The sequence below is a fragment of the Dromiciops gliroides genome, chromosome 3 (genome assembly GCF_019393635.1).
Source record: "Dromiciops gliroides isolate mDroGli1 chromosome 3, mDroGli1.pri, whole genome shotgun sequence".
Classification (NCBI taxonomy): Eukaryota; Metazoa; Chordata; class Mammalia; order Microbiotheria; family Microbiotheriidae; genus Dromiciops; species Dromiciops gliroides.
Window position 1 is genome coordinate 652,060,767 of NC_057863.1, and position 12,035 is coordinate 652,072,801.

General features: G+C 44.9%; 1 protein-coding gene across 2 annotated transcripts; it reads left to right on the forward strand.

Annotated features, from left to right (window-relative positions):
- Nucleotides 1-1,282: 1,282 nt before the first annotated feature.
- LOC122750635 (kallikrein-7-like) lies at nt 1,283-11,788 on the forward strand. Of its 2 annotated transcripts, none has more exons than XM_043997389.1 (5): nt 1,283-1,376; nt 2,695-2,836; nt 5,257-5,510; nt 6,830-6,966; nt 11,639-11,788. In XM_043997389.1, the coding sequence occupies exons 1-5, from the start codon at nt 1,283-1,285 to the stop codon at nt 11,786-11,788; spliced, it is 777 nt and encodes a 258-aa protein (XP_043853324.1). The 2 variants fall into 2 exon arrangements, with proteins under 2 accessions (XP_043853324.1, XP_043853325.1); XM_043997390.1 differs by having other exon boundaries at nt 2,698-2,836.
- Nucleotides 11,789-12,035: the final 247 nt, after the last annotated feature.

The window sequence follows — 12,035 nt, forward strand, 5'->3', positions numbered from 1 at the left end:
AGCGACCAATATAAGAGGTGAGAGCTTCTTTGGAACAGGTCACTGTGGATCTGGGGGACAGACAGTCACAGCTGGAGGGGAGCCAGCCCTCGCCGCACTCCATGCTCTGAGACCAGCCAGAGGTGAGACCTGAGCCCTCCCCTGACTCCACTTCCCCTCTCCTCACCTCTCCTAGGCTCAGAGCCCTGAGACCCCAAGCCCAAGTCAGTAACTTCCTTTACCCCCACCCCCCATTCCCCTGGGGATTCAGGAGCCTGGCTCATCTTGGATGTCTCATTCTTCTAGGCTCACACCCTACACTAGTTCCAAAGTGCTGGGAAACCCAAATCTCTCCGTACCACCCCCCCATTCCCTCCTCACCCTCAAACCTTGCCCAAGGACTCCAGCTATAAAGCCCCACAAGCCCAACATTTCTACAATGATTACTCAAGCTATCCAAGTCTCCAGCTTGGTTAAAGGTTCCAGCTTCTATGTCTGGGACCCACAATTTCAACAAGCCCTAGCCTCCTTTGGCTCCCCTCTCCTCCCCTGCCAGTCTCCCCTTAGTCACCTGCCAGGTGCACAGTCTAAGCTGATGACAGCAGAGTCCCTCACTTGAACCTGCCCCAGGACCACCTGTTTCCCCATTTTCCCTCTTCTCTAGCTCCCCCTCCCCCATTCAACCACTAATGGCCCCACTCAGCCTTATTCTCCATCCCTTCTTTCCTCAAAAGGCTGGGGTGGGTGTAGGTTTCCAGAGGCCTAAGGGAACATGGGATATCTTGGTTTCTAAGGCTGAGCAGGAGCTGGGGCTCTTGACACCTGAGTTCCTGAGCTGGAGGGGGCTGAGGGCACAGGCAGGTACAACTGGAAAAGAAACTGAGTTTGGAGCAAGAGTTCGAGTATATTGAGTCAAGGGTTCAAGTTTCAGCTTCTGCCTTGTAGAAATGCTATGGTCTTAGACAAGTCCCTTAGCCTTATCTGTGAGGTGAGATTGGATCAGGTGATTGTTCTCACTCTCAATCTAGGAAGGTATAAAAGGCATCCCTGAGGACCCAAAGAGGCAGGCCTTGGGATAAAAGCATCTCTATCCCTAAAGTGGGATGGAGTCGGGGGGGCAGGTCAGACACTTGGGTGTCTCAGTGGCAAGGATCATGAGACTCCAATTCCTAGGTGTCCAAGGAGGTGAGAGTCAGAGGGCTAATGCCTGGCTGTGTCTGATTCCTCCTAGGCTCTCCAGGAGAGAAGTCACTCAAAGGGAGTGAGCCAGCTGGGAGACAGAGTGTGACAGGAAGACATGGCCATGGCTCAAGTACTCTGCCTTTGGCTGCTACAGCTGCTGCTGCTGGCAGCTGTTCGTGGGGCCCAGGGTAAGGAGGCAGGGAGTAAGACCAGGGGTGGATTCTGCAGTCTGCCCACTTCCTACACCCTTAGCTTCTTTTGATCTCTTCCAGAATGCACCCTCCCATCATGGCCCTTGCCCAGCCCCTCTAAGACTCATCCTTCCCCCTCCATGGGAGCCTCTCCCCTGCTCTCTTCTTGACCTAGATTGGTTCTGAGTGACGTCCATCTTTCTGTGCATATCTATTTCTGTTTTATTTTCATGGGCTCTCTGGTTCTTAGCCTCTGCTTTTCCTTTTGACCCTCTCTAACCCTTCCTTGATCCAGGTCAAGACCTTTTCCCCCATCCCCTTGGTGAGTACAACTAGCTTTTGTGTGTGTGTGTGGGGGGGGCAATGAGGGTTAAGTGACTTGCCCAAGGTCACACAGCTAGTGTCAAGTGTCTGAGGCTGGATTTGAACTCACATCCTAGTAAATCCAGAGTCAGTGCTTTATCCACTGTGCCACCTAGGTGCCCCCCTACAACTCCCTTTTAAGAGTGTTTCTATCTCAGTTGATGTGTTTTTTTTATTCTAATGGATTTCTACATGTGTCACCCCTAAGGTTGAGGCTATCTCCCCCATTTCAGCATCTCTGAGGTCCCCTTCTTTCCTTCCTTCTCTCTATGAATGTCTCTATCTTGGTTTTTCTGTATCATCTCCTGACCATACATCACTTCACTGGTTCCCAACATCCCAGGTTAGTGATTCACCATTTCATCATCCCTGAAGCTTCGTTCCTCTACAATTCCAAGTCTGTCTGTCTGTCTGCCTACCTTGTCTGTCTGCCTGTTTTTCCTTCTGGCCTGCTATAACAAACCCAAACTAGCCTCTGTTTCACCACCCCTCCACCCTATGTCCAAAACCTCTTTTCTCCCTGCTATTCCCATACATCTCTGTTGACCATCTGTTAATTTCTGTCTCACCTCTGACTCTCAACCATGCCCCCCCATATCAATGATTTGACCCCCTCCCAACTCTGTGTTCTGGAGATGCCTTCCTACTTTACTCTGTTTATCTGTCTTTGTGTCTCTCTCTTTTTTTCTCCTTAGTATTAATCCCCCTGACTTGATATTCCACATTACCAGATCAGGATGTCTTCCCCCTAACTCAATATTCTTGAAGATCCCCCAGTCACCACCACCCCTGTCCTTATATTGGTTTCTGTCTTTGTGTGGATCTCTCTCCTGATTTTCTTCATCCTCTCCAAGTCAGGGCTTCCCCAGCTCACTGGTGCTGAGACACTCTCCCTTCTGCTCTTCCTCCCTCCTTTCCCCTTTCCCTCCTCTTTGCCCTTATCCCCTGGTGTTTTATTTTGCAGAGACTGAGAAGGGAGAAGACAAGATCATTGAAGGATACAATTGTAGCCCGGGCTCCCACCCATGGCAAGTGGCTCTGTTCAATGAAAATCAGCTGCACTGTGGTGGAGTGCTTGTGGATGAGAACTGGGTGCTGACAGCTGCCCACTGCTTGATGAAGTAAGGGGTGAGGGCTACAGTGAGGGAGGGGAGTCTCCCTTTTTTTGTCTTTTCTCTGCTCAATCTCTTTTCATCTCTCTCTCTCCCTCCCTCTCTCTCTCTCTCTCTCTCTCTCTCTCTCTCTCTCTCTCTCTCTCTCTCTCTCTCTCTCTCTCTCTCTCTCTCCCTCTCTCCCTCTCTCCCTCTCTCCCTCTCTCTCTCCTTCATTTTTCTTTGGTCTCTCTGTCTCTATCTGTATCTCTGTGCCTTTCTCCATCTTACATCTTAATTTTTGTGTCTGTGCTTCTGTGTCTGTGGGTTTCTCTCTGTGGCTCTTTTTTTCTGTCTATATCTCTGTTTCTTTTCTTATCTCTCTGTCTCTATCTCTGTATTTATGTCTGTCTCTATCTTTGTCTCTATGTCTCTGTATGAGACTTTTATCTCTCTGTGTTTTTATGTGGGTTTGTCTATCTCTGTCTTTGTCTTCTAGTCTCTCTGCCTCAGCCTCTCTATCTTTAGGCACCTGTCTCTCTCTGTATTTCTGTCTCTTTTTCTGATCTGGTTGTAGAATCAACAATGCAGTGAAAGGAATAATGGGTTTAAAGCCTGCAGGCCTGGGTTGAACTTTGGCCTGCTCTCTTCAGTTTCCCATTATGGGCATAATACTTCAAGTACTTACCTGGCAGGATTGGGTGGATCAAATAAGATAATGAATAAGTGCTGGGAAAATGTAAGGGATCATTAGCATTGTTATTGTAATTATTTTGTTTATCAGTATTATTATCTGATATGGGGGAAGTGACTTGCCCAAAGACACACAGTGAGTCAGGACTTCAGATCTTTAAATATTTATCTCCTTTTTCGGTTTCCATTTCTGCTTGTGCCCCTCTCTCAATCTCTCTGCATCTCTGATAGTCTCTGTTCCTTTGTAGCTCCATCTATCTCTTCTTGTCTGTCTCTCTATTCTCCTCCCTCTCTCTTTCCAGGAGCATAAGACCATTAGAGGGGCAGCTAGGTGGAATAGTGGATAAAAGCACTGGTCCTGGATTCAGGTGGACCTGAGTTCAAATCTGGACTAAAAACTTGATACTTACTAGCTGTGTGACTTTGGGCAAATCACTTAATCCCAATTGCCTTGCCCCCCCCCCAAAAAAAAAAAGAAGAAGAAGAAGAAGAAGAAGAAGGAGAAGAAGAAGACAATTTAGAGTTGGAAGAATCCTTAGACATACTATATTCTAAAGATTCTTAGCCATGGGTCCAAGGGGTCTGTGGACAGATTTCAGGAGGCCTATGATCTTGGTTTCACTAACCTCTAATTGAAATTTAACATTTCTTTCAAGTATTAATGTAGGTAGGACAGCTAGGTGCACAGTGGATAGCGCACCACCCTGGAGTCAGCAGGACCTGAGTTCAAATCTGGTCTTGATGTGGGATGGAATTAGGGTCAAATTGATCGTGAGTCATCCCAAAAGAATGACAAGACTCAGTGACTCAGTTTCCCAACTTTTACTGCAATACTGTGAGTGACCACAGGGAGAGAACCAGAATAGTGGAAAGGTATCTCTCAAATAGTGAAAGAAAAAAACAGTTATATTTATAGTATGGATAAATTGATTGTCAGTCTCATTATTATAATATCCACCTTGGGGAGGTACAGGGGAGGGCCTGTCCTATTCATTATAATATTCTCTACCTTGGGGTGGTACAGGGGAGGGTTTATCCTAATTTGGAGTTCCTGGGGTCCTAAGCCAACCCCCGAGGCGGGTAACTTTTTCAGTGGAGGTGTGTTTTGGGGGTTTAAACATCATAAGGTGAATCTGGGGACAAATTTGGCTTTTCCTGCGCATGTCTCTTTCTGATTCCCATGCTTAGTTTCAAAACATCTTCATTTATCATTTATTCCTAGTCTGAGTTTCTATAGCCTGTCAATGTTTCATCGTTATAGACTAAGGTCTTCATGGCCTACCTCCCTGTGTTCCCGTTATGGGTACTGATTTATGTGGGTAAGAGAACTTAACATCCTGACTTGTAAGCTATCCATTAACTGGGGTCTGAATCCCTTTTACAGCTCACATCTGAATTAGAGCTTGGGTCTTAGGTTTTTTCTATTAACCCTTTTTTTGCCTCCTACATCAGCCTCAGATACTTGATATTTACTAGCTGTGTGACTCTGCACAAGTCACTTAACTCTGATTGCCTCTCCTCTCCCCGCAAAATTCCCCCCAACTATGAATGTAGGCACCAAGAAGTATTCTGAGAAGATGTTCATAACCACAAAAGGTTATTCATGACACAAAAAAGGAACTGCTTTAAGACAAACCTGTCTTCTGTTGCTGTTTCTGTCTGTCTCTGCTAGTCTCCCTCCTCTCTCTTATGTCTCTGAATCTCTGCCTATTGCTTTCAGGCTCAGTGCATTTCTAACAGTCTCTTTGACTCCCCAGTAAGTACAATGTACACCTGGGCAAATACAATCTGAAGGAGAAAGAGATTGGGTCCCAAGTGATCCAAGCCACCAGGTCATACCTGTATCCTTGGTACTCTACTGTCACCCACATGAATGACCTCATGATGATAAAACTACCAGAACCAGCCAGGCTGGGGACTAACATCAGACCTATCACACTACCTTACAAGTGTGCCCCACCTGGCACCTCCTGCAGTGTCTCTGGCTGGGGCGCCACTATCAGCCCAGATGGTAAGTCTGTATCACTGGGCCCCCTGCTGTCCAGTCCTCCGGGACCCAGGAATTTTATCTTTCCAACTCTCAAAGATCCAAGAACCCACCTATCCAAGCATCCATTTACCACAATCCTCAGGAATTTAAGCATCTAATCTCTCCAGCCCCTAGAAACCCAAGCATCCCCCACCCCAGGCCCAAAGGACCCATACATTCAATTTTTTTTTCCCCAGTCCCCAGAATCCAATGTCCTTACCAACCTTTAAGGACCTGAGAATTCACCTACCCCAGCTCCCAGTACCCCAGATGTCTAATCTAACAGTCCTGCCCTCTGGTTCTGAAGGACCCAGACATCTAACCCCAGAGACCCTTAGGTATATCACAGAATCAGAATATTCAAGGATCTGAGAATTCACAGGGATCTAAGTGGCCACATAGCCCAACAGATGCATGGAGGATATCTCACTTACAGTCTGGAGAGCTGGAAAGAAGGTCAGAGGTGACCTAGAGACTCTTCATTTTTAACCCCAGTCCCAAGACTTCTGAGATATAATTATCCAGGCCACTCCTACCAACCCTGATGTAGTTGTCCATTCTCACCCTACTCTGGCCCCTAGAAGCTCAGTCCATTATTCAGGTACCTAGCTTTCCATCTGCTATCACTTGCAGACTGAGTTGTCCAGTCCTAGTCTCAAGTTATTCAGACTCTTATCATCATACTCTACCATGGGCTAGGGGGAAAATCACTTTGGCACCAGTGCCCTGGGAACCCAGGCATCTCATTTCTATAACACTTTGCAAGAACTCAAGAATCCTACCCCCTTATCTGCTTCAACCCTGAGAGTTCAGCCTTCCAGATGCAATATACCACAATATTCAGGAATCTAGAATGCCTGACATTGTCTGGCCCCCACACATGTGACCACCCCTGTCTATCTGTCCCCTGTCCTTGAGAAACCTCTTGCTCCTCAAGCCTGAATTCTCCTGGCAGGGAATAGGCATTCAGGGCCACCAGGACCTATTTCCTGGCTGTGCAGGCACCTGAACTTTATATCCATCCGTCACAGGGATCAAATTTACAACCTCACTCCCCAAACTCACATTCTCCTTGGAACTCACACTTTCCAATTGCCCAGACTCTATCCCTCAGGGATGGTGGTGTCTAGCCTCACTCCTATCTGCATTAGAGACCTAGATATTAAGCGAGCCCAGCCCCTGACTTCCAGGCTCATGGGATTGGAACAGCGATGGATTGCCCCATCCTTCCCCAGCTTGAAGCTTCATGCATCCTTATTCCTATTGGATGACTGAGGATCTTGCCTTTCTCCCCCCAACAGAGACATATCCAGATAACCTCCAGTGTACAGATGTGAAGCTCATCTCCACTTCAGACTGCAAGAAGATTTACAAGCATCTATTGAAGGAAGCCATGCTGTGTGCTGGCATCCCTGACTCTAAAACCAACACATGCCGTGTAAGTCTCCCCATCTTTGTCTCTGTCATCCCTCTCTGTCAGTCTCTCCCTCCCTCTCTCCCTCCTTTCTCCTTTTTCTCTTCTCTCTCTCTTCCTATCTCTTTCCTGTCTTCTTTCTCCTCCTCCTCTCTCCTTGGAGGACCCCAGAGTCCACTCTCAGTTTTCTGCTATTTAATACTTATAGGCATCTGGGTGGCACAGTACACAGAGTGCTAAATCTATAGTCAGGAAGACCTGAGTTCAAATCTAGACTAGCTGTTTGACCTAGGGGACAAGTCACTTCATGATTACCTGTCTCAGTTTCCTTCTTTGTAAAATGGGGTTAATAATAATAATAATACTTATTACCTAGGGCTGTTGTGAGACTTAACATATGTAAATTATTAATAATCTTAATAACCTCTATAAATGCTAGATTTCATTTTATTTATTCATTTTTTGAAGGGCAATAAGGGTTAAGTGACTTGCCCAGGGTTGCACAGCTAGTAAGTGTCAAGTGTCTGAGGCCAGATTTGAACTCAGGTCCTCCTGAATCCAGGGCTGGTGCTTTATCTACTCTGAAACCTAGCTCCCCCCAATGCTAGATTTTATTAATTCTCACTGACTTGAATGAAACTATAGGTGGCAGGCTTATTACATTTTCAGATGATAAGAAGATGGGAGGAGTAACTATCATGATGGATGACAGACTCTGGAGATAGGCTAAGACATAGGGCCAAATCTATCCAAGTGACATCTGATATGAATAAATAGAAAGTTATAAATTTGGGTCCAAAAAGTTAATTTCCTAAATATAAGATGAGAGAAGTGTTATTAAAGAGCAATTCAGGTGAACCAAATCAGGGGTATTAGGGGACCGAGACCTCAGTGTGAGACACAAATGTGGCTGAAATACTTTGGATTCATGAATAAAAGGGAAAGGTCAAGAATGAGGGACTAGTTAGTGTCTTAGTAATCTCCCTTGGGCAAATGGTATATAGTGTACTGTGTTCAGTTCTGGGAAGGTCATATGAAGAAGAATGATAAGAAGCTGGAGATTTGGGCTAGATAGGACAGTTAGTGTATCTAGTCCTGGTTGAATGACTGGATGCCGTGTTTATCTTAGAAGGAGGTCACCTTTGAAGGAGATCTTTAAGGGAGTGCCCCAAGCATCAGCGCTGGGCCCAGTACCATTAAATGCTTTTCTTTTTTTTAAATTGGTGATTTAAAAAAAAAAAGGCATGTTTGTCAAATGCAAAGGTGACAGGAAGATTGGAGAGGGTGCCTAAGATAGTGCATGAAAGAGGATCCAGAAAGATCTCAGAAGGGTGGAACAATAGCTTTAGTTGATTTAGATGAATTTATACCAGGGATACAGAAAACTATGAGAGTTGTTGTTTTTAATTAATTTAAATTTTTTTAATAAAGAAAAGTATTTTTTATTATTTTCCAGTTACATATAAGGATAGTTTTCAACATTTATTTTCATAGGATTTTCAGTTCCAAATTTTTCTTCCCCCCTCCCTTCCCTCCCCACTCCCAAAGATGGAAAGCAATTTGATATAGGTTATATATGTACCATCACATGAAACATATTTTTGCATTAGTCATGTTGTGAAAGAAGAATCAGAACACAAGGGAAAAACCTCAAAAAAGAAGGGGGAAAACCAGCCCAAAAGTAGAAGCAGTATGGTTCAATCTACATTCATAATCCACAGTTCTTTTTTTCCAAATGTTGAGCACTCTCTATCATGAGTTCTTTGAAATTGTCTTGGATCATTGCACTGCTGAGAGGAGCCAAGTCTATCACCTTTGTTCATCACACAATGTTGCTGTTACTCTATATAATGTTCTCCTAATTCTGCTCCTCTCAGTCAGCATCTGTTCATGTAAGTCCTTCCAGGTTTCTCTGAACTCCTTCTCCTCATCATTTCTTACAGCACAATAGTATTCCATTACACTCATATACCACAACTTGTTTAGCCATTCCCCAATTGATGGGCATTCCCTTCATTTCCATTTCTTTGCCACCACAAAGAGAGCTGCTATAAATATTTTTGTACATGTGGGTCCTTTTCCCTCTTCTATGATCTCTATGGGATACAGACATAGCAGTGGTAGCATTGGGTCAAAGGGTATGAACAATCCCATAGCCCTTTGGGTATAGTTCCAAATTGCTCTCCAGAATGATTGCATCAGTTCACAGCTCCACTCATAATGCATTAGTCTTCCAATTTTTCTTTTCTTTTCTTTTCTTTTTTTTTTTGGGGGGGGGTGAGGCAACTGAAGTCAAGTGATTTGCCCAGGGTCACACAGCTAGTAAGTGTTAAGTGTTTGAGGCCGGATTTGATCTCAGGTCCTCCTGACTCCAGGACCAGTGCTCTATCCACTGCACCACCTAGCTGCCCCAAGTCTTCCAATTTTTCTACAGCTTCTCCAAAAAAAAAAAATTAACTTTAAATACAAAGAGTGAGAATGTACACCTGGGGGAAAAATTTAGGGGTTGGAGTGAACCAGAAACTCAACATGTACCAGTTGTGACACAGGGCATTCCTCAAAGCTGAGGCTGCATGAAGAAAGGTGTGGTGTTGGAACCAAGGCTGGTCATCATTCCATTATTATTCAATTTCTCAGTGACGGTTCAGTTGAAAGAACTAGGAAAGCTAATCTCTGGAAAGTATAGGCTGGTCTTCCAGAATCTATGGATTAGATTTGTTAGACTTGCCTCCAGGGAGTGGATCTAGAAGCAATCTGAGTAGGGGTAGAGAGAGGTGTAGAGAAGAAGATTTAGTGCTATCTTTGGCAGGTATCTTAGTGTCTGACGGTAGAAGGCTTTGAGTCGCCCAATCAAAGGATTAAAAACTTTATTCACAAGAGTGGGGAGCTATTGAACATTCTTGAGGAGACGAGTGACATGGTTAGAATGGTACATTTGTAAGAAAGTTCAGGCCATGTTTGAGAATGTAGGTGTCCTGTGGACTTTGAACACTCTAGAGTGGGTCTTAAACTAGATGAAAATTTAACTGGGGAATGTTTAACAAAAGAAATTAAACTACAACTGAACATAGACATTGGGGTTTTTTTTGGGGGGGAGCAATGAGGGTTAAGTGACTTTCTCAAGGTCACACAGCTAGTGTCAACTGTCTGAGGCCAGATTTGAACTCAGGTCCTCCTGAATCCAGAGCTGGTACTTTATCCACTGTCCACCTAGCTACTCCCCATAGATATTGTTGATATGTGTCTCTCTAAGTCAATATGTGACTTCACACAGGTCCTTTAGTATGGCAAGTGGCCCCCATTTCTATTTCAGTTGTAAGACACTGGTTGAATGGATGCTTTGGTGAGGGTAGGGGACTACAACTAAGATGGAAACCAAGGAACAAGTTATTACAGTAGTCCAAGCTGGAAGGAATTGGGGCTTGATCTAGGCTGATGGCAGTAGGGATGGAGAGAAGACCCAGATTGAAGAGGTACAGAGAAGGTAATCACATCAGGATTGTTTGGAGGTTGAGGCTGGGGGACTGGCAAGACTCACAGTCAAAGAAAGCTCCCGGGCTACAAACTGCATGTGTAATCTGGCTCTTCCTCTGTCTCTGTCCTTCTCTATTTCTGCCTCTATAATACATAGTCTTTTTAAAAAATTTTATCTCTGTCTTCTCTCACTTCCCTGTCTCTTCCTCTGTCTGTGTCTCCTTCTTTTTGTCTATCTCTGACTCCTTTTCTTTTCCTCTCTATGCCCCTCCCCCCATCCCTCTTGAATCTACACTTCAGAAGCAGCCAGATATATTGGAAAGAGAGCTCATTGTGGATGGGCCCTGGGTTGCAGCCTACTTCCTGCCCTTATTGCAATTTCTGACTTTAGAAAAGTTAGTGGTTGCCAGAATCTCAGCAAGTTGGAGATAAGAGAACTTTCCTTATTGACCTCCTAGGGATATTGAAAAGAAAAAAAAACCACTTTCTAACCTCAAAGCACCAGAATAGAAGTTGCCTTTACTGTTCAAAGCTGGAAGTGCCCTTGAGGATTATCTAGTCATCCATTTTATACATATGCCAACTGAGGGCAAAAGACTTATCCAAGGCGACTAGCAAGTCTACAATAGGATACAATCTAGAGATGAGGTTTCCTTTTTCACATTCCCTTCTCTTGTCTGCCCAAGAAAAGAGGAGAGGATTTTAGGGGAATTGATGGTGAGACAGCCTAATGTACTGTGAGGGGCACTAAACACTGAGGCAGAAAAACTTGGGTTCAAATTCCATCTCTGACATTTCTTAGCTGTGTGACCCTAGGCAAATCATTTAAACATCCCATGCCTTGGTTTCCTCAATTCTAAACTGGGGAGTTGGACTAGATGACCCTCAAAGTTCCTTCCAGCTCTAAATATGTGATGATCTTATAATGGGTGAGTGAGATAAACTGACCCCCTCCTCTCTCTGGCCAAGGTCCTCTTGAAGTTATTTCTGGGTCAGCCTTTTCCTCAGCAGATAAGACAATGAGAGGCCCATACTCTGCCCTGCAACTAGACTCCTTGGAAAAATGTTCTCTCTTTCTGGCAAAGACAGAGGGCTTTTGTCCAGCAGGGCTAGGCACTGGATGGGCTCTTGGAACTGGGATTTGGCATGGTGGTGTCTATTAAAGGCCAGAAGACGTTTTCTGTGAAACTCAGGGTGGACTCTTCCATCTCTCTCTTTCCAGGGTGACTCTGGGGGCCCATTGGTGTGTGATGGAGTCTTACACGGCCTGGTATCATGGGGAATCTTACCTTGTGGCCAGCCCAATGAGCCTGGTGTCTACACTGAAGTTTGCAAGTTTATGCCCTGGATCCTGAAAACCATGAGGAGTTGAGTGAAGGAGACAGAGACAGAGACAGAGACAGAGAGAGAGAGAGAGAGAGAGAGAGAGAGAGAGAGAGAGAGAGAGAGAGAGAGAGAAAGAAAGAGAGAAAGAAAGACAGAATAAGAAGAAGAAGAATAAGAAGAAGAAGAAGAAGAAGAAGAAGAAGAAGAAGAAGAAGAAGAAGGGAGGGAGAGAGACAGAGAGACTGTGTGTGTGTGTGTGTATTGGTGGGGGGAAGGGTACCTGAGGACAGAAC

Coding starts and splice junctions, on each gene's coding strand:
- LOC122750635 (XM_043997389.1), top strand. CDS start 1,283: ATGGCTCAAGTACTCTGCCTTTGGCTGCTACAGCTGCTGCTGCTGGCA. Junction 1,377..2,694: donor GGCAGGGAGTAAGACCAGGG/GTGGATTCTGCA, acceptor CTGAGAAGGGAG/AAGACAAGATCATTGAAGGA. Junction 6,967..11,638: donor CTAAAACCAACACATGCCGT/GTAAGTCTCCCC, acceptor CTCTCTTTCCAG/GGTGACTCTGGGGGCCCATT.